Source organism: Ipomoea nil, unplaced genomic scaffold (genome assembly GCF_001879475.1).
Source record: "Ipomoea nil cultivar Tokyo-kokei standard unplaced genomic scaffold, Asagao_1.1 scaffold2826, whole genome shotgun sequence".
NCBI lineage: Eukaryota > Viridiplantae > Streptophyta > Magnoliopsida > Solanales > Convolvulaceae > Ipomoea > Ipomoea nil.
This window is the reverse complement of record NW_017619254.1, coordinates 1,774,314-1,798,049: the sequence shown is the minus strand read 5'-3', so window position 1 is coordinate 1,798,049 and position 23,736 is coordinate 1,774,314. Positions and strand designations below refer to the sequence as shown.

At 34.9% G+C, this 23,736-nt stretch overlaps 4 protein-coding genes across 5 annotated transcripts; 3 read left to right on the top strand and 1 right to left on the bottom strand.

Moving 5' to 3' along the window:
* Positions 1 to 2,200: 2,200 nt before the first annotated feature.
* Positions 2,201 to 5,834, bottom strand: LOC109158892 (transmembrane protein 56-B-like). Of its 2 annotated transcripts, none has more exons than XM_019306794.1 (9): positions 5,611 to 5,834; positions 4,695 to 4,909; positions 4,461 to 4,549; positions 4,237 to 4,372; positions 3,667 to 3,741; positions 3,443 to 3,564; positions 3,275 to 3,350; positions 3,110 to 3,169; positions 2,201 to 2,742 (listed from the first exon to the last, which is right to left on the bottom strand). In XM_019306794.1, exons 2-9 carry the CDS (start codon positions 4,806 to 4,808, stop codon positions 2,614 to 2,616), a joined length of 801 nt encoding a protein of 266 aa, XP_019162339.1. In that variant the 5' UTR covers positions 4,809 to 4,909; positions 5,611 to 5,834; the 3' UTR covers positions 2,201 to 2,613. The 2 variants fall into 2 exon arrangements, with proteins under 2 accessions (XP_019162339.1, XP_019162338.1); XM_019306793.1 differs by having other exon boundaries at positions 5,732 to 5,834.
* Positions 5,835 to 8,403: 2,569 nt separating this feature from the next.
* On the top strand, positions 8,404 to 14,291 carry LOC109158890 (switch-associated protein 70). The gene is made up of 10 exons (XM_019306791.1): positions 8,404 to 8,560; positions 8,662 to 8,766; positions 10,042 to 10,103; positions 10,191 to 10,274; positions 10,389 to 10,420; positions 10,593 to 10,674; positions 11,076 to 11,304; positions 12,361 to 12,588; positions 12,710 to 13,002; positions 13,616 to 14,291. The coding sequence occupies exons 1-10, from the start codon at positions 8,537 to 8,539 to the stop codon at positions 13,986 to 13,988; spliced, it is 1,512 nt and encodes a 503-aa protein (XP_019162336.1). The 5' UTR covers positions 8,404 to 8,536; the 3' UTR covers positions 13,989 to 14,291.
* A 606-nt stretch (positions 14,292 to 14,897) lies between these two features.
* On the top strand, positions 14,898 to 19,075 carry LOC109158893 (proteasome subunit beta type-6). The gene is made up of 8 exons (XM_019306795.1): positions 14,898 to 15,119; positions 15,222 to 15,298; positions 16,579 to 16,634; positions 16,892 to 16,964; positions 17,050 to 17,161; positions 17,276 to 17,349; positions 17,930 to 18,004; positions 18,697 to 19,075. Exons 1-8 carry the CDS (start codon positions 15,005 to 15,007, stop codon positions 18,826 to 18,828), a joined length of 714 nt encoding a protein of 237 aa, XP_019162340.1. The 5' UTR covers positions 14,898 to 15,004; the 3' UTR covers positions 18,829 to 19,075.
* A 276-nt stretch (positions 19,076 to 19,351) lies between these two features.
* LOC109158891 (protein JASON-like) lies at positions 19,352 to 22,462 on the top strand. The gene is made up of 7 exons (XM_019306792.1): positions 19,352 to 19,817; positions 20,011 to 20,065; positions 20,206 to 20,306; positions 20,520 to 20,767; positions 21,095 to 21,803; positions 21,889 to 21,971; positions 22,097 to 22,462. The coding sequence occupies exons 1-7, from the start codon at positions 19,707 to 19,709 to the stop codon at positions 22,194 to 22,196; spliced, it is 1,407 nt and encodes a 468-aa protein (XP_019162337.1). The 5' UTR covers positions 19,352 to 19,706; the 3' UTR covers positions 22,197 to 22,462.
* Positions 22,463 to 23,736: the final 1,274 nt, after the last annotated feature.

Below are 23,736 nucleotides of genomic sequence, written 5' to 3'. Positions count from 1 at the left end.
GGTGTTAGATCTGAGCCGTTGATCAAATCATAGATTCATAGATCAACGACTCAAATCAATGAAAAAAAAAGATGTGTCTTCAATTAAAGAAGCAAACTGTAAAAAATGACGCACCTTAAAAAGGAAAATCACGCACCTAAAGCTTTAGGTCGACGCACCTTAAGTTTTAACAACTGATGCACCTTAAGCACATAGACCACGCACATTAAGAAAGAAAATCACGCACCTTAAGTTTCAAAAAAAAAAACGCACCTTAAGCTCTCAACTAAAGAACTGACGCACCTTAAGTACAGAAACCACGCACCTTAAATTTGACCAAAATGTAAAAAGACCAAATTGTCACTGTATTTTTTTAATCTGTGATTCAATCTAGGCTGTTGATTTTGATTAGATCAAGGGTTGAGATTAAACTCCATCTTTTACCTGAAGCGCATTTGATATCTTTATATATATATATATATATATATATATATATATATATATATATATATAAAATCAATCAAGAGCAAATGCCCAATACAAAATGGACAAGAAGAGTTTCAAACTCAAAATTTATCGCTCGAGCTAATGTATAAGCAAACTATATATATATATATATAAAATCAATCAAGAGCAAATGCCCAATACAAAATGGACAAGAAGAGTTTCAAACTCAAAATTTATCGCTCGAGCTAATGTATAAGCAAACACATTACATGATCTACTAATAAATTGAATGGACACAAATTAAAGTGTCTAAAACGAGAACGATATCCTCTTAAGATACATCCTGCATAAGAAAAGTTCGAAGACAATCATTCAACAAGGACCAATAAACAATCATACATATATGTAGGTACCTACCCCAACCACCTGATCTACTCCAAATGAAAAGAGATTAATTACTTTTCAAAGGAATGAGATTACAACTTGGAGATTAAATTAATAAATTCTGTATCGTTACTCGTTAGGGACATAGGGTATATTGTCAAATGGAAGTTAGTCAATAAAAATGGAATTTATGTATTTTAACTACTAATTCACCCGCGCGATGCACGAAAAAAAATTATGTTATTATAAATATAAATAAAAAATAGAAAAACTAAAATATTTTAAATTATTTAATATAATAATATTTTTGAGCTTTCATGGGTAAATATTTATTATTTTTATAGAATACAAAATTACAATTAAAATAAATTATAATTTTGTATGATTAATATAATCTCTAATTATGTGCATATTCAAATAAACTTATAGAGAAAATTTATTTAATTACATTGATTTATTCTTAATTGTATTTCATCTATATTATAATTTTCACAATATGAATAATAACTAAGATAATTACATTTGGAAAGAAAATTTCAAATTTTGTATGTGTAAATTTAAACTCTAATTGAACACATTTTTTATATGATTATATAATATATAGTTATTTTATTTTTCAAAAGTATATTTTTTATATGATTATATAATATATAGCTATTTTATTTTTTAAATGTTGTGCTTTTTTTTTTTATAATAAAAGATGTATGTTGTGGCATTAATTGTAGTATTAATTATTTCCCAAACCATATAGCTTTATTATATAAAGGAAAGGATATGGAGAAGGACTAATAATAATGCATTTAATATACAAAGCTAATGTCGCATGCTATTCAACTTTATTTAGAGATGGATCATTGAGTTAATCATTTTAATTATAACAATTAGATAAATACTTTAATTAATTGAGTAAATTAAAGTGATTAATTTAACAGGTCAGCTCATTAACCATAATGAATACCTCGAGCCTTAATAATAACCCATAAGTTCCGTGTCCAACTTTGTCTCGAGTTAAAAATTATAAAATAATATTTTATAAAATTATACGAGATATGAAAAATATTGAACAACTTTAATCAAGTTGGTTAGATAATTGATTTTAGATATGAAAAATATGCAGCCTTCTCACTTTGAGCCACTCAAGTATACTATCTTCAATAGTTTCTCATAAATTCCAAGAAATATGAAAAATAAAAATAAACAAAACTACATCAAGCACAAAAGCATCTGTAAGGCACCGTACCATATCTTAAAAGGTATTATCTGAACCTATAATCATTGTGGTAAGACCACAAATCAAATTACTCCTAAATGTTATTGCACAGTGAAATATATAGTTATTTGCCTAGTGGTGGGGGCCTTTCTTGGGGGAGGGGGGATTGGCTTACTTTACTCAGTTAAATCCATGATGTCATTGCCTACATATATCAACATTTGATATCATCACCTATGTCACGTGCCAATGTCATCAACATAAAACTATACCTAACAAAAGAATCACCGACAGTAAAATGTGGTCATTTGTTTGTGATATATACACGGAATTTAGATGTATATAAAACATGTATCTGTATATCCAACATAAATTTGGCTGGCAGCCTATTCTTCATCACAGAGAAATGGGTTGTAAAATGTACACTGCCCTTGTGGTGGTTCTGTGTCCATATACATGGCGAAAAGGCATGCGTCATAGGACCTCGATCTAGTGCCTGCTCGAAAACGTACAAACTATGATCTGCACTGCTAATAGGACCGCTCCTCTTTATCAGCACAGGTAACCTGATTTGTGTTGCTCATAGGACCCCCTTAGTCCCTCTTTGCAAGTGTCTTCTTTAGTCCCATCACAATCTTCCCAAACCACATCATGTTCAGGATGGCTAGGACCAATGGCACCACCAAAACCAAGAAGACCGCGCTCCTATGCATCTGCTCCACCTGTGGGAAAGGCAAAAACATGCATGGGATGGTGAATGTTGAGCATATAATATATATGTATGGGGACAACCCCAACCAAGTTGGTCAGACTGTTGCTTAGTAACCACAAGATTCCAAATTCGACTCCCAGTAGGAGCGGCCTATTGAGTATTGGCCTTCTTGGTTTGTGACGGTCACCTATCCACCACCTAGGCTGGTTTACCTCCTTGTGATCCTCGCTGGCTAGGATTACAAGGTGGGGTTTACCCAGTTAACACCATTGGGTAGTGGCTGTGGGTTTTCCTCTAAATTATAAATTTAAACGTCTAGTTGAGACAAAAGGTCATGTGTGCAGTGAAGATATGGCAGTTGCAGGGTGGCTGTTTACCTGGTTATAGTGTAGGTAGACATGGTAAAACATGTATATAAACAACAATATTCTGGCAACCTGCAGATAACAATGTAAGTTTTGATCAAGTCAAGGACAGAAGATAAAAGAGAAATTTATGAAAAGGAAATGGTATATTGGAATGTGAATGAATGGATCATATACCATCCAAGCTGAAAACATGACTACTCCATTGATAACATACGCTTTGGTTTTCTTCATTCCAGCAATATCAAGATACCTTTGTAGGAGCACAAGATTCACGTCAATGATAGGTATGATGTAATATATGTTGATAGAGACAATATAATGTTTACAAGATATCGGTACTACCATCTCAAATTGACGCTGGGAGTGGTTGCCTCAGAAACCAAAACCATGAAGGTATAAAGCTGCCCTTCACCAGTCAACATAGCATATGTTATAGCTATCATGGAAAGAAGGTGATGAACAACCTGGAAAGGCACCGCATTACCAAATTCCAATGATCAGAACTGTGCAAAAATCAGTTTGTTCGTCAAACAAAACAAAAACACAAAGGATAAGAAATCACTTACATACTCCATTCCGCCTAAAGAAGGATAAAACCAAATCATCATCCCGAGATCAGCAATGAAGTAGCCCACAGAAACCTACCAAAAATATGCCAAGAACAGGTCAATCTAAAGAATTGATGGGAGTTTGAGCATTTAGAATGTAATCTCCAATGATAACATCCCAACTAACTAGAGAGTTGAGACCATGCAGTATATTAACATAGTACAACAATTGCAACATAGTACAACAATTGCAACATAGTACAGAAATTGCAATGAAATCCCAACGAAACAAATAGCAATTGCAGTATATTCAATCAAGCTTACAATCTGAACAATGATCACAAAGGTATAATACAAGAGTCTATTGCAAAGAGGGACAGTAATTCCATGAACTAGACTTCTACCAACTTTGAAATCCTGCCCTAATCCTTGATCTCATGATTAATTCTGATTAATTCTGCTGCAGAGCAATTAACTAACTATAAAACCATTGCTGATAATGATGATGATATATCCTGGAGTGCAGATATACAATAAGCTCTTTGAAACTAATTAGGTAAGGAAAGGAAGGGAAAACAAAATACTTACTCCTAGTACACTTGTTGACAAGGTTGAACTTCGGAAAGTGATAAGGCCAGGAAGATGATCAGAAAATAAGTCTGACCAGAATGCAATGTGAAGTGCCATTGCTGTAATAAAGATGGCGTGAACTGTAGATATTGTACTGCAAATAAAAAACAGCTAACATTTGATCAGCAGAAAACATATCTGTTGTTTAACAAAGATACAAATAAAATAGGATGTTGGCTTACCGGTTATTCCACTCAACTTGCTGGGCTTTTGAGAGGTTGGGGTATCCCTTAAAACAAGCAACTGTAATCATTTGGCTAAGACTATAGACCTGAATTCATTTGAAGGATTAAAATTTAAACAGTTAAACAAAAACGGCATGTTTTGGATTGTAGTCCAGGCAATCAGTTGTACAAAATATCAAAATTCAAACAGGATTACTGGCAGGATGAAGCCAAAAGTGATCATCTTCGTACCATTTTGCATGCAAAAATGCCACATATAACAGAGCTATACACTACAAGTGAATCCGAAAGCATATAGTTTTTGAGAAGGAGCTCAGCTCGAGTGTGGTAAGAGACGATCGCCATATAATTTCCTTCAGAAGGCAGCACACTATAGTAAATACTTCTTCACAAACACTTCCTCAGTCTTGTGTAAAGTATCCCAAGTACTTTAATCCTTACAATATCTGCACCGCACGTAAGGATTGAACACAATTAGCATAAATACACAAACTCTGCCATTTCTATATGAAAATGCAGCTATAGTGAACAATACCAGGTGAAACAAATATGTTAATGGAAAACTATAATCCAGACTAAATAGTTAACTCAAGTTTCAAAGGACAACAAAATTAAAAACAGTAAAACTTTCATGAACTCCAGTCATTCCCTATCATATCCCAATCAAACCACACACAAGAGTAAAATTCTACAATTATATTATATAGTGTGCCCCAATCTTCTCTCTCTAGTTTTAAACGATAGCATTGTTGAATGCATCTTTGCGCGTGTGTGATGAACCCAGCATCAAAAGCATACCACAGTATAACCATAACAGAAAGCAGAAAACGATGAAACACAATAGTGGTTGGCTTTATCATATGATTAAGTAATTATAATCTTCGAACAATGAGGACGCGGGCATCAAACTTAAACACAAACATAAGATATCTGGAAACATGAATGCGCGGGCAATCATGGCGAGAACTTGAGAAGTCAGATAAATTTACAAATAAATGGGAAAGAAGCGTACAGGAAACCAGATATGTTCCCCGAAACAAAAATTAAAACGAAACCCCCGCCCCTCTCCTCGGTCCTTTTGTTCACCGAATTCAAAAATCATGCACACAACAAAAACATCCTAATAAGAAAACGAAGAGAAACATACGAGAAAACTGCGTTCAATTACGTACTCTGTTCTCCCCGGAAGCAACGAGGAACATAGATGAAAAAAAGGCGCCTCGAAATTTGCTAAAGAAGGAAAGAAGGGGGTTTCATGATCGACTTACCGAGGATGATGGAAGTTTTTGTTTGAGAGAGAGAGAGGAGTGGCTTGCGTTTTCGATTGTGTACGTTGGATTGTGTTCCTAAGGGCAAGAAAAATCGAGAAGGAAAGCCAACAGGGAATCCTCGAATAACTTTTTACGGACTATTTATTTTTTTGTTTTTATAAAAATTCTCCATTCTCCATACGGCACGCGCTGGCGCGCACGCTACGGTATCCGACCACTAAGTTGCGTGCATCGCATCGGTGGCGCGTGATACTTTTCCACCAATCGGGATACCTGCATTGCCTTAATCTGTGCACAGTAAACAAAGGTCTAGTCTCTGTGTTCATCTGAGTTATCATGATTTACATTTTCTTACAGACTTTGTCAGGTCAGAATATGGTGGGCCATTGAGTTTGGGGATTCAACCTTTTGGGAACAACAACAATGAAACAACCTCAAATTTTTAATACTAAAAAATGGTTCAGAGTTCATCAACATAATCACTTGGAGTGATTCAACCTATTTCAACCTTCATCTACAATTTTTAATGTGTGTTTTTACTATCAGAAATTTATATTAAGAGTATCAAATATCTAACTACTAATAATTTGGTATTGTATGCTGTCAAAAAAAAAATGGTATTGTAAATTTTCATCTAAATTATTGTTTATTTACTTTATATATATAATCTAAAAAGTCAATAATGTAAATAAATTTTAACAAACTATCAACAAAAAATAACTCAATGGAGGTGTTGTTAACTCTTTGTGCTTCATTAGATTGCGAAAGTATATTTGGATAGATATTCTTAATCTCCTATGTAATAGGGTCAGTAGCACTAAAAAAAAAAAAAAAAAAAAAAAAACTTAAAAGCTTATTTGTATATAGATCTACCAGAAAATACAAATTTAATGCAAATTTGTGGAAGTTGTCGTTCATTAAACTCAGTAGACGCGTTATGCCTTACTTAATTATTTAAAATGAAAAATTAATTAATTAATTAAAAAAGTAACAGCTTAATCAAGTCAGGCACATACATGTGCGGAAAAGTGTTTATTAATGATGGATTTAAAACTTTGATATATCTTCAAAAAAACTTTGATATGAAATTAACGCAGGGCTATATTTGAGTAATAAATTTGGTGTAAAATACGATAGATTTGTTACCAACATAATTACACATCAAAGTTCAATCATCACCCAATCAGTAATTACTTGCTAACTTAGAGTATTTTTTCCCCCAAATACTGTCTACTTAACCAGTGAGCTAAGTCCGTGTAAGTTAACTTTTTTTTTTTTTAACTTACACGGACTTAGCTCACTGGTTAAGTAGACAGTATTCGGGAAAAAATACTATCTACTTAACCAGTGAGCTAAGTCCGTGTAAGTTAACTTAGAATATACTCCATATTATTAAAACTTTGGATTTTATTTTTAAATACTCATGATTTTTACTATGCAATATTTGTTCTATATTACAAGGTACTTGCCAACTTTTGTTAGTTATTATTTGCATTATTCATTGACTTACAGAATATATTTGATACTTTTTCTATAAACTATGAAGAATGATAAGTGACCTTATAACTAATTACTTAATTAGATTTTCATCATATATTTTAATTTTATTCAACAAAAAAAAAAGTGAAAAAAGCGATAATATGATTAAAAACAATATCAGATTTTTTTATTTTTATTTTTTTCACGCGAGACGTGATTATTATAGGACAATCATTTTTGTCCAAATTTTATCGGTTAATATTGTTGTTTTAGCATATAACATCTTTTTCAAGTGGTCAATTCTTAATATATATCATTTTCCAGCATATCTTAACTTAATGGAATCTATTTTAGTGCTTGACTACTGCCATCCGATTTGTCATCAACAGATAAGTTTTTAGAAAACCATTCACGTCATACTGGTGGACGGAAATTGACTACCTAGTTGTTAGGTGAAGTTTGGAAAAAATGACCATAGATCGAGTCTTATCAGCGACAGTATAGGAACATTCTCTCAAAATGAGGGAGCTCTTTGTGCGCAGTGAGCAAAAGTTTAGCCTATGTAGTTTATGGTGGCATGATTTACATCCTTCCAGATGCTCAGTCGGGCCCTTAGGTTGGGGTTCAACCTTTTGGAAAGAATTATATGATTATAGCGTTTTATCTTTGAGTTGTTCATGTATTACATTAACTTTTTAGTTATTTTAACTTCATAACTACACATTCAGAATTACATGCATAAGTACATATCCATAACTTCATAACTAATACATTCAGAATTACATGCATAAGTACACATCCATAACTTCATAAGTAATACATTCAGAATTACATAACTACACATCCATAAATTCAGAACTATACATTCAGAATGTGAAATTATAAATTATGAACATATGTTTACGTAACTAACGGCAATCAAAAATGATTTTTGTTTTAAGTAAAACGATGATGTGTTTACAACCGTGTGCACCATGATTGCACACATAATTTGCCAGATTAAAAGTGGATCTTGGAGTTTTATGGACCGCGATCATGGGCCTGATTGGCCCAGTTAGAGATCCTTCTATTGTTGGGCCACAAAGGCCTGACTTGTTGGGCTAGGGACAATTTCTGCATTCGCCCCAAAAAGATTTGCAGTTAATTGAAAGAAAAAGTCAATACCAACAAAGTCCAGAAAATTGAAACGTACCAAACAGCACCTTACAGTCGACAGCTAATAATCGCCTTCTCCAATTTCTGCTTTACCGAAGAGGCAAAAACCTTCCAAATTCGGTTCAGAAATAACCTCAATTTTGTCTTTCATTTCTTCACCGTATCGCCATGGCATCTAATGGAGCTTCCCGGGTAAGCTCTCTATGGTTTTCTCTTTCTCTGTAGTTTTGAATTTACATTTACATGTCTGTATGAATGCACTAGTGATGTGTAATTTTTCTGTTTAACTTTAGGGGGCGGAAGATACAAAGACCAGCTTGGAGAAGATCAAGCGGCAGTTAGCTTCCGGGTCGGGTCGCAATTTGCTCCAGGGTCCGCTCCTCAAACGATCCGAGACTGTAAGCTCACACTGGGACTTGCTATTTGTTTATTATTAAATCTTGAGTTTGGGTTCGGTTTGGATTAATTGTTGGATCAGTATAAGCAATCGAATTGGGTTTCTTGATGTTTTGTAAAAAACAAGATGGAAGATGTATATAATTATTCATTAATAGAGTAACTATGAACCTGTGATCGTAATTTTGTTAGTCTTGCAATGTATGCTTAACTCTTTTAAAGAAAAATGACTGATTTTACAATTTTAGATGTATTATCAGTATCTCAATCTGGAGTTGAGCTACTGTCAGGCTCCATATGAGGGAACTGGGGGTTCAAAGCCGAGACTTTGTATAAGGAGAAGTGATCTCCTTCAAACTGGACTCCACATGGCAGAGCTCTTCTAATGCATGTAGCTCCCTCCACTCACAAGTCTCGAACTTGAGACTTTACATGAGAGGAACCCAGCTCTTATGCAATAAATTTATCCAATTGGTTTTATCTCTAGCCCTGCATGTAATAGATTTATCCAATTCTAGATAGTTAAACAGAGCTGAATGTCTTACTTATGTTTTTATCTTTTTTATTCATCATTTAGCCATTTAGGTCGATGAACTAAAGCAGATAGCTGTACTACTGAAATAGAAACAGCTCAGAAACGTTGAATTTGCTCTATAAGGGCTGGTTCTCATTTACTATTTATAAAAATTGAATGGAAAAAAAAAAAAAGAAAAGAAAAAGTGATAGAGGCAGTTCACTTCCACTTTTGGTTTATTAGTCATCATAGCCTGAAATGGGTTCAAGAGGTCAATTGCATTAATGCATTGTGCACAAGGTCAGTTTGGAATACATTATATGTCCTGTGATAGGTAGAAACATTTGCTTGAGTCTAATTGGAAGGAAGTTAGTATCTGCTATATAATATTAGGATTTAGGAAGGCTATAAGTTGGGCAGTTATTTTGATATTTGAGATACATTTTATGGTAGGTAACCAACTTTACTACTATCTTGTAATAGATAATTACCACTTTGATGCTAAATTGTTAGGAGTTTAATTAACTTCTTGTTCTGATTTTGTTTCATGAAATGTCTTTATATATTCGGATGGAAATATGAAAGGACATTTTAGACCATTATAGAGTTGGTAGCGCTTGCTATTTATTGTCTAGTTAATCTTTTTTTTTTTTTTTTTTGGAGTTTATATATATATATATATATATATATATATATATATATATATATTTGTTACTATATAAAGAGTTAATACTGACTGAAGGAGAAATTGCTATTTGAATAGCTGAGGAAATGGAATGAGAGATGGGTGATCTTAGACCCTACAACCGGAAAAATGGAATACAAGTAAGTTGCTTTTTATATGAAATTCTATTTCTTGATCCTCATATATACAATATATCATTGCTTATGTGATTATATTTTGGTTTCTAGGGCCAAAAGGAATGAGCCAACAGTCAAGGGGACCATTTTATTTGATGCAAATAGCACGATAACAATTTCTCCTGTTAATTTACAGTAAGCTTGTTATACCCTTTTAGAGGAATTTTTCCTCTGATTGTATGTCTTTAATCTCTAACAATGAAGTATCTCTTGTGAATGATTTATTTACTAAATTGGCCCCTGCTGCAGTGGACTTCCAAAGTATGATGGCTGTTGTTTCTGTATCCATTTCGAGTGATTCATATTCTTCTTTTCTGCTTTCTTGTTTTCTAATGTTTGCATGCAAGAGTGGATCTTGAGTAGGTTTGACTACAATGCAATGAAGCTCCAAAGTTGCATCACTTAAATGCTTTTGCATTAGCTTCTGTTTCTTCAATTCTTAACTGTACTTAGATATTGGGACGCCACAGAAGAAGGACTACTTCCTATGCGCAGAAACCCCAGCAGCAGCTAGAGCTTGGGTGTCTACATTACAGTGAGTAGATAGAATTTCTGTTTTCATGGTGTTTAAGAAATTCCTCTTCCTCCCTTTTTTATTTTATTTTTTTAATCTATGTTATCTCTGGTAGAATATTTAGGCTCCAATAGCTGATTTCTCACTTTTTATGATGCTAGAAATGATTTTTATTATTGATTTTTTTTCTCTAGTGATTTTTTTTTTTTTCTTTCTTTAAGTAGGTGAACCAAATGTGTATATCAATTCATAATACAGCTTTATCCTTTACCCAAAATATATATATATATATATATATATATATATATATATATATATATATTATCATAGTTCATACCATAATTTCTTTTTTTGATCCTATTGTGCATTCTCCTTATCTTTATCTTTTTTTTTTTTTTTTTTTTTATTCTCATTAAAATCAGGGCAACACAGCTGGTTTTAAGGGCTCATAAAGAGGCTGTAAATTCACTTAGTGGGAATGGTTCAAACAAGCTGGGAACAGTTGCCACTGTAGTTGCTGCTGCTAATTCAACTGCCCTAGAGGCTTCAAAGGATATTGAAGCTGCAATGCAAATCTCCATGAGAAATGCTTTAGGAGCAATGAGGATCCAGACACCTGACAGCCCTATGGATGATATGTCAATTATGAAGGTAAGCTGGGTTCTATTACCTGCTTAGGCATTAATCAATTTATATTTAATGATTTAATCATAGACAATATAGGACTATATTGAATGATTGCATATTCACAGTACTATATTGAGTTCCTCTTGTTGCTCAGTATTAACAGTTTCTCATGTTGCATTTGCACAGTACTACTATTGTGAGTTCCTTGTGTAGCACATGATAATTTATTGAACATTAAAAACCCACGAGTCCAGGACTGATTCTAATCCCATGTAGTAGGTCATCAGACACTGGAAAAACCAGTATCATTAAAATTATTGGATATTTGCGAACAATCAGAATACTAAATACCATTATTGGATATTTGGATTAACTATGTTTAAATTCTTGCATTATTTTAAGCTAATAAACAAACCATTGTTATTCTTCTCAGAATGGTATCAGCCATTTCCTCTCATCCCTTTTGTGGTGTTATGTTAAGAAGCTCTGCAGCACAGTATAGACATGTGTCACAAAAATCCTGAATAAAAAACCCTTATTTTCAGCCTTCGGCTGTTTGTGGGTCATAAGTTGGGAATCAAGAAATACATGCGTGGCTGAACAGAAACCCTAGTTGTGATTGTTAGTCACGAGTCAAATTGGAACAACTAGTTGTGACTTGGTACTTAAAACAAATGTAGGACGAGAAGATAAGTTACTTGGAAGAAGGGATAGAATGAAGAAATTTACCATATTTTAGTTAAAAACTTGATTGTGTGCTGGATGCATCCCCAATGTTCCAGCAAAATATGGCTTATCAAGAGGGATACACTTTAGGCATGTCCAACATGTGTCTGAGCATGTCCTTTTGCAGCATAGATACACACCAAATTTGGTTTCCATGCTTTCTAGGTGTTGAGCAGCAAGACCTTCTATATGGAATAACTGAATATGCTTTTTGCAACTTACTGTATTTTTAACTTGCTTTGCTGCTATTGACCTTGGAGACTTCACTGATCACCTCCTTTTCTGTTGGCATTCTTACAATATATTATCGAGTATATTGTTTAGGCTGAACTGAGTATTGCATCTGTGCTACAGGAGACACTTAGAGTTAAGGATGAAGAGTTGCAAAATTTGGCTAGGGAACTTCGTGCAAAGGACTCAACAATAAAAGAATTAGCAGATAAACTATCTGAAACTGCTGAAGCTGCAGAGGGTGCTGCTTCTGCAGCCCATACCATGGATGAGCAAAGGAAAATTGCATTTGCAGAGGTAGAGCGCTTAAGAAGAGATTCAGAAAAGCAAATGGAGTCATCTATGTCAAAGGTTGAAATTCTTTATTATTTGTTTTGGTATTACTGCAGAATGCCATAATGTTTAACATTCTGCTTTTCAAATGAGGCATTATTCTTGAATTATAAATTAAAATATGCCATTGGATTTGTAGTTGCGGGAATTTGAAGAAAAGATTTCCTCTCTGGTTAAGGAAAGAGATGAAGTGATAAAACATAGAGATTCCGCCCTTCAGGAAGCACTTTTATGGCGTACGGAGCTTGGAAAAGCCAGAGAACGTGTGGTCATTTTGGAAGGTGCAGTTTTTCGGGCAGAAGAAAAGGTCAGAGTTACTGAGGCTGATGCTGAAGCTAGAGTGAAGGAGGCAGCACAAAGAGAGGCTGCTGCTGTGAAGGAGAAGCAAGAACTATTGGCATATGTGAATATGTTACAGTCACAACTGAAAAGGTACACTTTTTTTGTCTAGCAAACGTTTCTCCCCTAGTTAGTGGCCAATCTATGTGACCTCAATTATTAGTTCATGCTATTGTAATTCTTTCTGGACAATATTTGATATATTGAATTATTTTTTGCATTTTTGAGAAAGATGCCATGACATGATGAATGAGACACAAATCAGAGGAAGGCATCTAAGAACATTAATCCTTTACCTTGGAACTAGGAACATACGTCTGTTATACTGTTTTCTGGATATGGTACAGTTGTGTTATGATAGGCCCAAACTAAATTGAAGTAATTTCTGTTTCCTTTTTGCACCCATCAAGGTAACTCCTTATACAACATTGAGATAGGTTTTGTCGGTTGGTCTTGATGCAGAACCTGTATATCTGCAAGTGGTTCATTCTGTTACGGTGCCTTTCCATTTATTTCCCTAGGAAAGTGGCACATGGGATAGCTTGATACAAGCTAATATTTTGTTTTGTGCATTATGTGATTATGCTGAATACCCTGTTTTAAAATCACTGCTCTCAATAATCTGGTTCATCGAACTTTTGATTTTCATGATGCCTTCAACCTCTCGATTGTTTAAGATTAGTTGACAATCATTTTCTCATTGCAGGCAACAGGTTGATGATGCTAAACAGGTCTTTGAGGAGAAGACCGAGTCTTGCTCAAGTAATGCTAATAATCTCCCAGAAACAAAGCATATGGATCCATCAGAGGAGAACGTGGACAAAGCTTGTTTAAGCGTCTCGAGAGCTATTGAACCCGTGCCTACAGAGAGCGTTGTTCATCTAGCAGTTGACCAAACCAATCATCAGCAGCCGATTGGAGACAGTGAATGGAGTGATATTCAACCAACAGAATCGAGGATAGCTGATGTAAGAGAGGTTGCACCCGATACAGAAGGGAGCAGCTTGGATATACCCGTTGTCAGTTCACCCGTAAACACACACCAGGAGCAAGGCCCAAACTCCTCTCATCAGCCATAGGTTTTTGATACTGGGAAAGGAGTTAATTTTTAGTAATTGGGAGAGCCATCCATAGGTTAATCCGTGAGTAAATGCGAGCACTTTGATGATCTTTCACCTTGCACCTTTGTATTACATTTGTGATTTGCTATTAGCCTGCTATACATGTGCATATTGTCCTTGTTCTTCCTGGTTTTATTCTTTTTGTCATGCTTAGAGGATAGGAATAAACTGATGATGAACTTTAAAATTTGTGATAAGAATACAGAAGTGTCATCTACGGTCGTCGTTCATGATCGCTGGATTCTGATTTATATTATTCAATCTCCAAAGCTTTTTGGTAGTTAAATGATTCCATTTTTGAAGGTAAATGGAACAATCATAGAATAACATTACTTGCAAAAGTGATAATTGTAATTTTACCATACACCTTGTAGTGTTGTACAAATTGGGGATTTTGAATATATATATATATATATATATATATATATATATATATATATATATATACATACTTGGGTAAATTTATAAATATAAAAATTTTGTCGTAGATTAATTATGAAAATAAGGATATACTAAAAATAATAAAAATTTTGAACCATTCAAAATCAATATATAAAGCTCAAAAATGTCTCTATGTTCTCATATAAATGAGTGTTTTCATTTGAATTTATAACATCGATAATTATGTGAAACTGAATATGTGTACTTTTGTTTTTTACTCAATCGTAGACACTTATATTGAAATTCATATGAAAAAAAGTAGCTAATCAGAGTCCGCCTAATTTGTGAGTACATGTAGTAAAATTCAATACAAAATGGTTGTTCGATGAACAACTGGGGTTCAATGTGATATTTCAAAAACTTCACGGGCTAAATGGCATTTTCCCTTTATTCTTCCCCAAGCAAGCAAAATTCAAGCTTTAAGTCATCATTCCGGATTTTGCCCCTAGGGCTCGGTTATCACTTCTTCCATCAAACTTTAGCTAGTTTCGATCCTTCTTCTCTCAACAGTTGAAGTTGAAGCAATTGTAAGAATGGACGCGACTTTGCTCAACGGATTAGACTCGCCTCACTCGATGGGGACCACCATTATCGGCGTCACCTACAACGGTGGTGTCGTCCTCGGTGCCGATTCTCGTACCAGCACAGGTACTCTTCGCTTCTGAATCTTGACTTGTAAGATTTTGCCTGTGAATTCACTGTAATTTTTAATTTTAATTTATACTTTATGGGAATTGAAATTGAATACAGGAATGTATGTGGCGAATAGGGCATCAGATAAGATCACTAAGCTCACCGACAATGTCTACGTTTGTCGCTCGGGTTCGGTAGGATCATTGTTTTTTCCCTTCTATCTTCTTTGATTTGCAGGCAGAGAACCTAGCTAAACCTATAATTTATGTGTTAATGTGCTATGTGCAAGTTATACCATCACAAGGCACGAATTTTAGGGTAGGAAATTTTTCTTTTAGCTATTGAGGTTGATGTTTCGCTAACAATTGTGTGGAAATTTACTAACAAAGCTATTTTACTGTAAGTGAGGTAGTGGAATGGTAATGCATGATGAAGCACATATTATGATCATAAGAACAATGGTTTATCACTGAGTTAATACTCAAAATGGTCCTCGACTATAGTGATTTTTCTCAATTTCGTCCTAAACGACTTTGGTTACCTAATGTAGTCCAAACTTTTGTATTTTTACTCAATTTAGTCATATGTTTGTTATCAAATTGGTGTTAAATAAAGGGACAATTCAGTAATCTCAATATTGGTCTCTCTTTACTCTTAGCCGGTCTAGGAGTAATTTGTAAAAGAAAGAGAGATTTCGCACTTTGCCCATCTAGGAGTAAAGAGATGCCAATATTGAAATTACTGAATTGTCCCTCTATTTAGCACCAAATGGGCGGAATAACAAATGGAAGACTAAATTGAGCAAAAACACAAAAGTATGAGACTACATTAGGTCACCAAAGTCGTTTAGGACGAAATTGAGAAAAATCATTATAGTCGAGGACCATTTATGATATTAACTCGTTTATCACTAAATGATTTATGAGGGAGTGACTAGATATCAACCAAAAAACGTTCTCCCTAATAGAAGAGCATTCTAACCTTTATATGGCTTCTTCTGACCATAAATACAAGTCATCCAATTGTCTGGCTTGTCTCAAAAGAAAACGGTGAGAGTAGGAGGAATAAGTACGCAAAATGAAGGAATATATGATTGCTTTCAGCTGAATTCAGTGGTTGACATTCTCCTTGTCACACTTCTGTCATCATTCACACTAAAAATGTTATATCCACTTTAAGGCTTGATTCTCAAAATTGTTGGGATATATTCTACCATATGTGATTCTGGAGGCCAACCTGGAAAGTTCAACTGAAAAGAAAATCAAGAGTTCAAAAAAAAAAAAAAACAAAAGATAGGGAAAGATTTTGGTTGAAGAACGAAATCATGTTCCTGTTCAAGGCTATTGTTGATAAATATGATAATGAGAAGTCGAAATCTTTACTATTGTTGCTATTCTGACTAATTGGGTTTTAATATTTTTTTGCTTTGATAGAAGTCGAGTCTGAGTTATTATTGTATATAATTTGTTTACAGGCTGCAGATTCGCAAATTGTTTCAGACTATGTTCGTTACTTTCTCCACCAACACACGTAAGTTGGTTTTACTTGTATTGTGCCATCTCTCTGGGTCCTAATTCTAATGCTATAGAATGATTGCTTAGCTGTCAATTGTGTGAAAATTTTCATTTGACTTAGAAATATACTTTGGGCCTGCATAGTGGATTTTACTCTTTATGGTGCATTCTAATTTTCCTATTATTGAAGTTATTGACTTTGGGCTTAGGACAATATACTATATTGCAGCTTCAAATTTAAATTTAATAGTTTGAGCTTTTCTAATGATCCAGGATACAACTTGGGCAGCCTGCAACTGTCAAGGTTGCTGCAAACCTGGTCAGATTATTAGCCTACAATAACAAGGTCTGGACTGTCAAACATATATATATTCTGTTGTATTTATGTTCCTCCTACTTATGATTCTTATTTTAATGTCAACTATATTTAGAATATGCTACAAACTGGTCTTATTGTTGGTGGGTGGGACAAACACGAAGGTGGCAAAATATATGGGGTGCCCCTTGGAGGCACAGTATTGGAGCAGCCTTTTGCAATTGGAGGTTTGTTTTCCATCTGATAGTACATTGTGTTGCTCTGTGCTCCAAAGTTTTCTTACGTGATAGTAATTGCCAATTGGCTAAGAAAATATTTTATGTTGCATTTGAATCACACAGGATCTGGTTCTTCCTATTTGTATGGCTTCTTTGATCAAGCATGGAAGGAAGGAATGACCCGTGAAGAGGCTGAGGTTTGTACTTGCTATCAATACGATACTAATCTTTAAGGCATGGTTATTCTCTAAGTCTCTAACAATGCTATCTCATCAAATTAGGCATTTTTTTTCCCCATCCATGTATCTGATATCAAAATTTCCTTGCAAGAAGTTAAATACTTAGTTTGTGATAGTTTTCTTTTATTATTTCTGAACTGGGAATTACTGTAGTTTTAGTTCGGCTTTAAATAGTAGTCCATAGTTCCTTGGGTCAAGCTGAGCATGAACTTTTTTCTGATTGCAATTTTAACTCCCATGGCAAGCGCACCAAAGATATCAGGATATGATGATACAAATTACCTAGTAATTTGGAGCTTCAATAGGAACTCTGTATATAGATAGGTTTTAGTTGAGTACTTCAATTCACTAAAACTCCAAATTATGGGAAAACACATGGAATAAATCCTGTATTTTCTTCTTTTCAATAGATGTGGAGCCCGTGTTTTGAAAATTAACAAAGTGTGAGGAAAGAACTTTATGTGGGCATAGTTTGGCTTGTTGATGCACCAATTTGTTTTGTATGTGTGTGAAGAACTTTGTTTTCTTTATTCTACAGAAATTGGTGGTCAAGGCCGTGTCTCTTGCCATTGCTCGGGATGGTGCTAGTGGTGGAGTTGTTCGGACTGTAACTGTGAGTTCTTTCATTATTAGTGTGGTTTATAATGATTGATTTATAACAAAGCCCCATCTGTTGTGTACTGGACATATTGTTTGTGTAAGGCATATCTGATCATGGAGCTTTTAATATTTATTTATTTTTCCTGAATTGCCCTCTCTCAATGTTTTACATTGGATTTCCAGGACAATTGCCAATTGGTTAAAGTCTGAATTACTTAGACTACTAATTAGATGCCCATAAAACTTGATCAAAATAGACACAAGTGAAAGACCACAAACATTTTAATACTTGGTCTGTGGACTTTTGAGGCAAGTACCCCCCCTTCTGTTTGCTATGAGAAAAACATAGATTCCCGGAGTTGCAATACATTTACTTAATCTATGGTACCTTCACCTTTTATGTTTGGGCAATTGTGAGTATTGACCCTGCCTGCTAATTTATATGGGTCAATTTTAGCTCCTTCAACTATACCTTTTGCAATTACTCATTTTGGAAAATGGCAAGGTACCTTTTTTTTTTTTTTTTTTTTTTTTTTTTGCCTCGGCTCTTTCCTGTTCTATAACACCCCAGAAAAGGCGGAGGACGTAATGGTTTATGAGACTGATAATGATCAGCAAGTTATTTTTGCATTACTCCGTAAAAAATGGGTTTTCATCTCTCTTTAATTTGTTGCTTCCAAACTATAGTTTTGTTATTTCCTGCAGATAAACTCAGAAGGCGTTGAAAGGAAATTCTATCCTGGTGACACACTTCCTCTATGGCATGAAGAGATGGAGGCACATAATTCTCTCCTCGATATTTTGCCTTCAACCAGTCCTGAGCCAATGGTTAGTTGAACCAACGCAGGGCATCTCTCGCTAAGGCACACCGGACGCTTTCCTCACTCTATGTTGCCGTAGCCTTGCCGCCCTTAACTTTATTTCCTTTTGGGATCAATAGCTGTCCAAACTGATATTTGTATTCATGTTTCCTACTTCAAAAATCAAAACCACCAGTTTCTGAATGTAACTCTATTTTCACTTTGTGGATTTTATAAGTTGAGTTTTAACATTTGATTAAATGAGTACTATTTAGCTCCGGTATTTGGTTTGCCTACAATTTTAATTGCAATTTGTAATTTGATGGATAATGCAGTTAGATGCCGAACATAATTATGATATCAACACAATTTTTGGTTTATTATGATTATGCTTACATTCTAGATATCAGCAAATCATAACAAGGATCCTGACCTGTTCAACATTTGTATTATTAAAATTAAAAATTCAAACTTTAAATTAAATGTTCACATTAATTAAAATAGATCGGAATTTAAAATTTTATAAAATAAAATAAAGAGAGAGAGATAAAGGAGTAAATTTCCCTCCACTGAGCCTCCGTTCGAAATTCAAAATATCTACAGTGGACTAGCGATCCCCCCTCCCCCGTCACCACCACAGTGACTCCCCACCCCGCTTTCCCCTTCTTCTCTCTTTAAATTCTGTGTATGTGTATATCTGTTTTGTGTATCTGAATTGAATTGTAAGGAATGTGATTAGAAAGGCCATAATGATTGATGATTAATTAGCTATATCCAATTCTTGTCGTAAATCTCCACCCGACCAATGGTCGCCCCCAGGCCCCAGCTGAGCATTTGGTATGTGTTTTTCTAGCATCAGACGAACGCGGCAACTACTCCGATCTCGGCTCAGCGATTACGGCGCTGCTTTCGACTATGGGTTGTTTCTTCGGTTGTTTCCGGTTTGGCCGCGACGGTTCTGCTCCTCCCTCTGATCATGCTTCTCGTCCTCCCTTCGTCTCCAAATCTCTGACCCCTACCGCTGCCGTACGTTTTTTCTTTTTGGGGGTCCAATTCTCTGAAGTATTTTCTTTAGAAATTGTTATGAATGGTTTTATTTACAATTTGAACATTGAAACCGTTTTTTATTTACTTAATTGCGGGATTTGGAAAATCAACTATATGTTCTGTTAATTTGTCTGAACTTCTTCATTACTGCGTTGTTCTGTTGAACGATCAGGAACCTGTTGCCTCAAGCAATCGGAGTCCTCTTTCTTCATTATTTGTTTCTGAAGGTAACTCTTTCTTTTTAAACCCTTTTATGTCAACTTTAGTGATAATGTTAGATACAATTTCATATGTTTAGTCACTAGTTCTTGAAGTTGACTCACTGTGCTAAATCTGATCGTTTTTGCAATTCAATACACAAATTTAGAAAATGATGAAGAGAAAAGTAGTTTGCAATCCAAGGAAGTTGAGAAGCAGGACTGTGGAACTCCAGAGCTCGAGTTTGACGTAAAAGAGCTCAAGGATCAGGTGCCTTACTATACCCTTGTGCATATAGAATCCGAAGCTGCCTTTTTATCATCTCAAAGTTTCGCTTGTACTAGTCAATCATGAAAGCAGCTATTTTCAATAATGTTTGAACATTTCAAATACTCCTTGATGTTTAGGAGATGGAGACTATGGAACTTTTACTATTTTTCGTGCCTTAATTGTCTAATTACGTGTAACAATGTTGTTTGGCAGGCCAAGTTCCTCAAAGCTTGTGGAACCATACCTGAGACCCCTCTTGAAATTCGGAAACTCTCTGAGAAATGCAGGGACTTATCAGCTCACGATGGTGAAGTGGATCCTTTGAAATTCCATTCGTGGCTCCTTGACTCTTCCATTGAGAAGCAAAATCTGGTTTCGCAGCCTGATCAGTCTCCCAAACCTACAAAAGATTGCGAGGATTGGGTAAAAGAATCAGATTCTCCTGTCCATACACCTAGCAGGTAGCATTCTGAACAGCCTAGTAAATGCCTTTCCTAGCTCTAAAGGAATCAGTATTTTGTAATATTACTGAATGTCAGAATGACCTTATATTTTGTTCATCATGAATCCTTGTTTCAGCCTTTAGGTGTGTCATTTTTTTTTTTTTTTTTTTGAATGCCCTCACTTGACTACTTGAGCATTTAATGTCTAGAATTTAACAGATGATCTTGGGATTTAATTTTAGTTCCTGTTCTCTAAGAAGGCATGACAGATACCAATCCATGTTCTTCCTATGTTTCTATCACAGTTCGACACTATCTCTGACGTGTGTTATTGTGTCACTGCAGCTGCATGACTTTTGAAGAGAAGAGTAATAGTCCTACAGTTATATCAGCTTCACCCACAACAGTGCCTCCTAGCACTACATGTAGGCAAAGATCTGTTCGTTTTGACTGTAAGTCCACTAAGTCAGATATGTCTTCAGCCTTGTCAAAAAGTTCTTTTGAAGTTGATAGTCCAAACTCAAAGGCATCTCCCTATCCGACTCCCCTAAAACTAAGTGATGAGATGCAAACACCTGGAACGGTTTTTCCAACACATGTAGACAATTTGGCAAACGGAAGATTTCCTCGCATCAGGTCTCAGTATGTGTATTCCATTTTAAACCCCATAGAGAATGCTTCTCAGATGAAGGAAGTGATAAATGAAGATTCAGAGTCCAGTCAAGATTCTAATTCCAAATTATTGTTCAGTGACATGGGTGAATCTGTTGATCTATCCAGTGAAGCAAACGCTACCTCAGAAATTGGACTCAGAGAATCCTCAACTGAGAACAATTTGAATGTTGAAGCAAGTCTATCTTCTTGGCTTAAACCATCACTCAGACAAAGTAGTACCCAGCCTTTTGGTGGAAGTATTCATCACGGCAAAACACTGGGAGATAGGCCTATCCTTGGAATGGTTGCTGCTCACTGGAATGAAAACGAAACATCTCGTGTCTCGCCTAAATGGTGGGATGGAAATGGAATCCCAAATTCAACTCACAAGTACAAAGAGGTATAGTCTTGTGTTATTGTTTGCCTTTTTCTTTTCCCCGAGCTGGAACCCAGTAATGAGAAACTGATCTTGAAACTTTTACTAGGACCAAAAAGTAAGCTGGCATGCAACACCATTTGAGGAGAGATTGGAGAAGGCATTGTCTGAAGAATCACTCGTCTCACAAAGGTGTGTCATGCTACTCACTCTATTTCTTTACGTTTAATGCAAAACTCAAGCGATCTCTTCTAAACGCTTCCAAGAATGCCATACTAAAAAGTTACTAATTTTTTCATTATGTCTGATAATTGCAGGAAAAGGATGAGTGGTTCACCAATCAGCTTCAACGAAACTGAGGAATCAGATACAGCTCTATCTCAGCTGCATAATGGCAATCAATCTCATCATTCATAGTTTTAAATTTGCTCATTTGTAGCATCATCCCTCCCTGCATTTCAAGTCTGAATTTGTAATTGATGTAAACATGATGTTGGGGAAGTCTTTTTTTTTTTTCTGGTCTTGCATTAATGCAATCAGGAGCTCTCTGGTTTCTTGGCATTGTGATTTTTGTGGGAAACTTTCAGAAGAATGAAGCTGAAGTTGGATTGGTATTGTTTGCTTTAGTTTGTTGTTAGGATTTACAGATTAAATTTACAATATAAATTGATAAATTAAATCTATTCCATATTATATTAATAAAATTTTCCATCTCATTTTAGTATATAGGTTCATTATTAAATAGTAATCACGGGGTAAAAATATTAATAATTTGTGTTGAATTAAATTTTGGTCATCAAAATTTCAATTAGGAGTATGATACTATGATATTAGTAGCATTTCTAATTAAGTTGGTCAGATTATTAACTTGCATACCATGATTTTTTCATCACTCAAAAAAAAGACATAATTTTCTAGTACATACTTAAGAATAATGATTGCGAATTTTTCTCATCACTAGAAAAAAAAAAAAAAAGAATACAAATTTATCTCTTATGTACTATTAGTGGGCTATTATATAGGAATTTAATTTATTCAGGTTATTTTGGCAAAAAAAAAAAGTAATCATCAGTTCATCACTACTAAGGCTGCATTTGCTTAGAGTTAATACCCAAAATCGTCCTCGACTATAGTAGTTTTTTTCAATTTCGTCCTAAACGACTTTGGTGACCTAATATCGTCCCAGACTTTTGTATTTTGCTCAATTTAGTCCCAGATTTTTGTATTTTTGCTCAATTTAGTCCCTCATTTGTTATTCTGTCCATTTGGTGTTAAATAAATAGACAATTCAGTAATTTTAATATTGGCATCTCTTTACTCATAGACATGTGAATTGCGAAATCCTTTTTTTTTTTTACGAATTACTCCTAAAATTGCGAATATAAAATTTGATTTGCAAGTCCGGGAGTAATTCTGGGTGTAATTCGTACAAGAAAGAGAAATTTCGCACTTCACAAGTTGAAAGTAAAGATACATCAATATTGACATTACTGAATTGTCCCTTAATTTAACACCAATTTGACGGAATAACAAATGGAGGACTAAATTGAGCGAAACACAAAAGTCTGGGACGATATTAGGTCACCAAAGTCGTTTAGAACGAAATTGAGAAAAACCACTATAGTCGAGGACGATTTTGGGTATTAACTCCATTTGCTTATGCTGTATTAAACAGTATAAACGACCTCGTTTTATAGCAAACCCTAAAACTCTGTGTATAAAATTAGGGTGTCGAAGGACTTTGATTGTTAACGAGGGTGAAGCTGTTGGAGCTCATAGCAAAGCCGGATTGGTGGCGGAGGGAGGAGAGTGGCGAGATGGAAGCGGCGGATGAAGAAGGAGATGCAGAAATGTGGACAACGAAAACACTGATTAATCATCCCTGTATGAATAATGATGGGATTAGTTTTCAATCTGAATATGATATGCAACCTCCTTCGCTCGCTGCTCCCTCGCC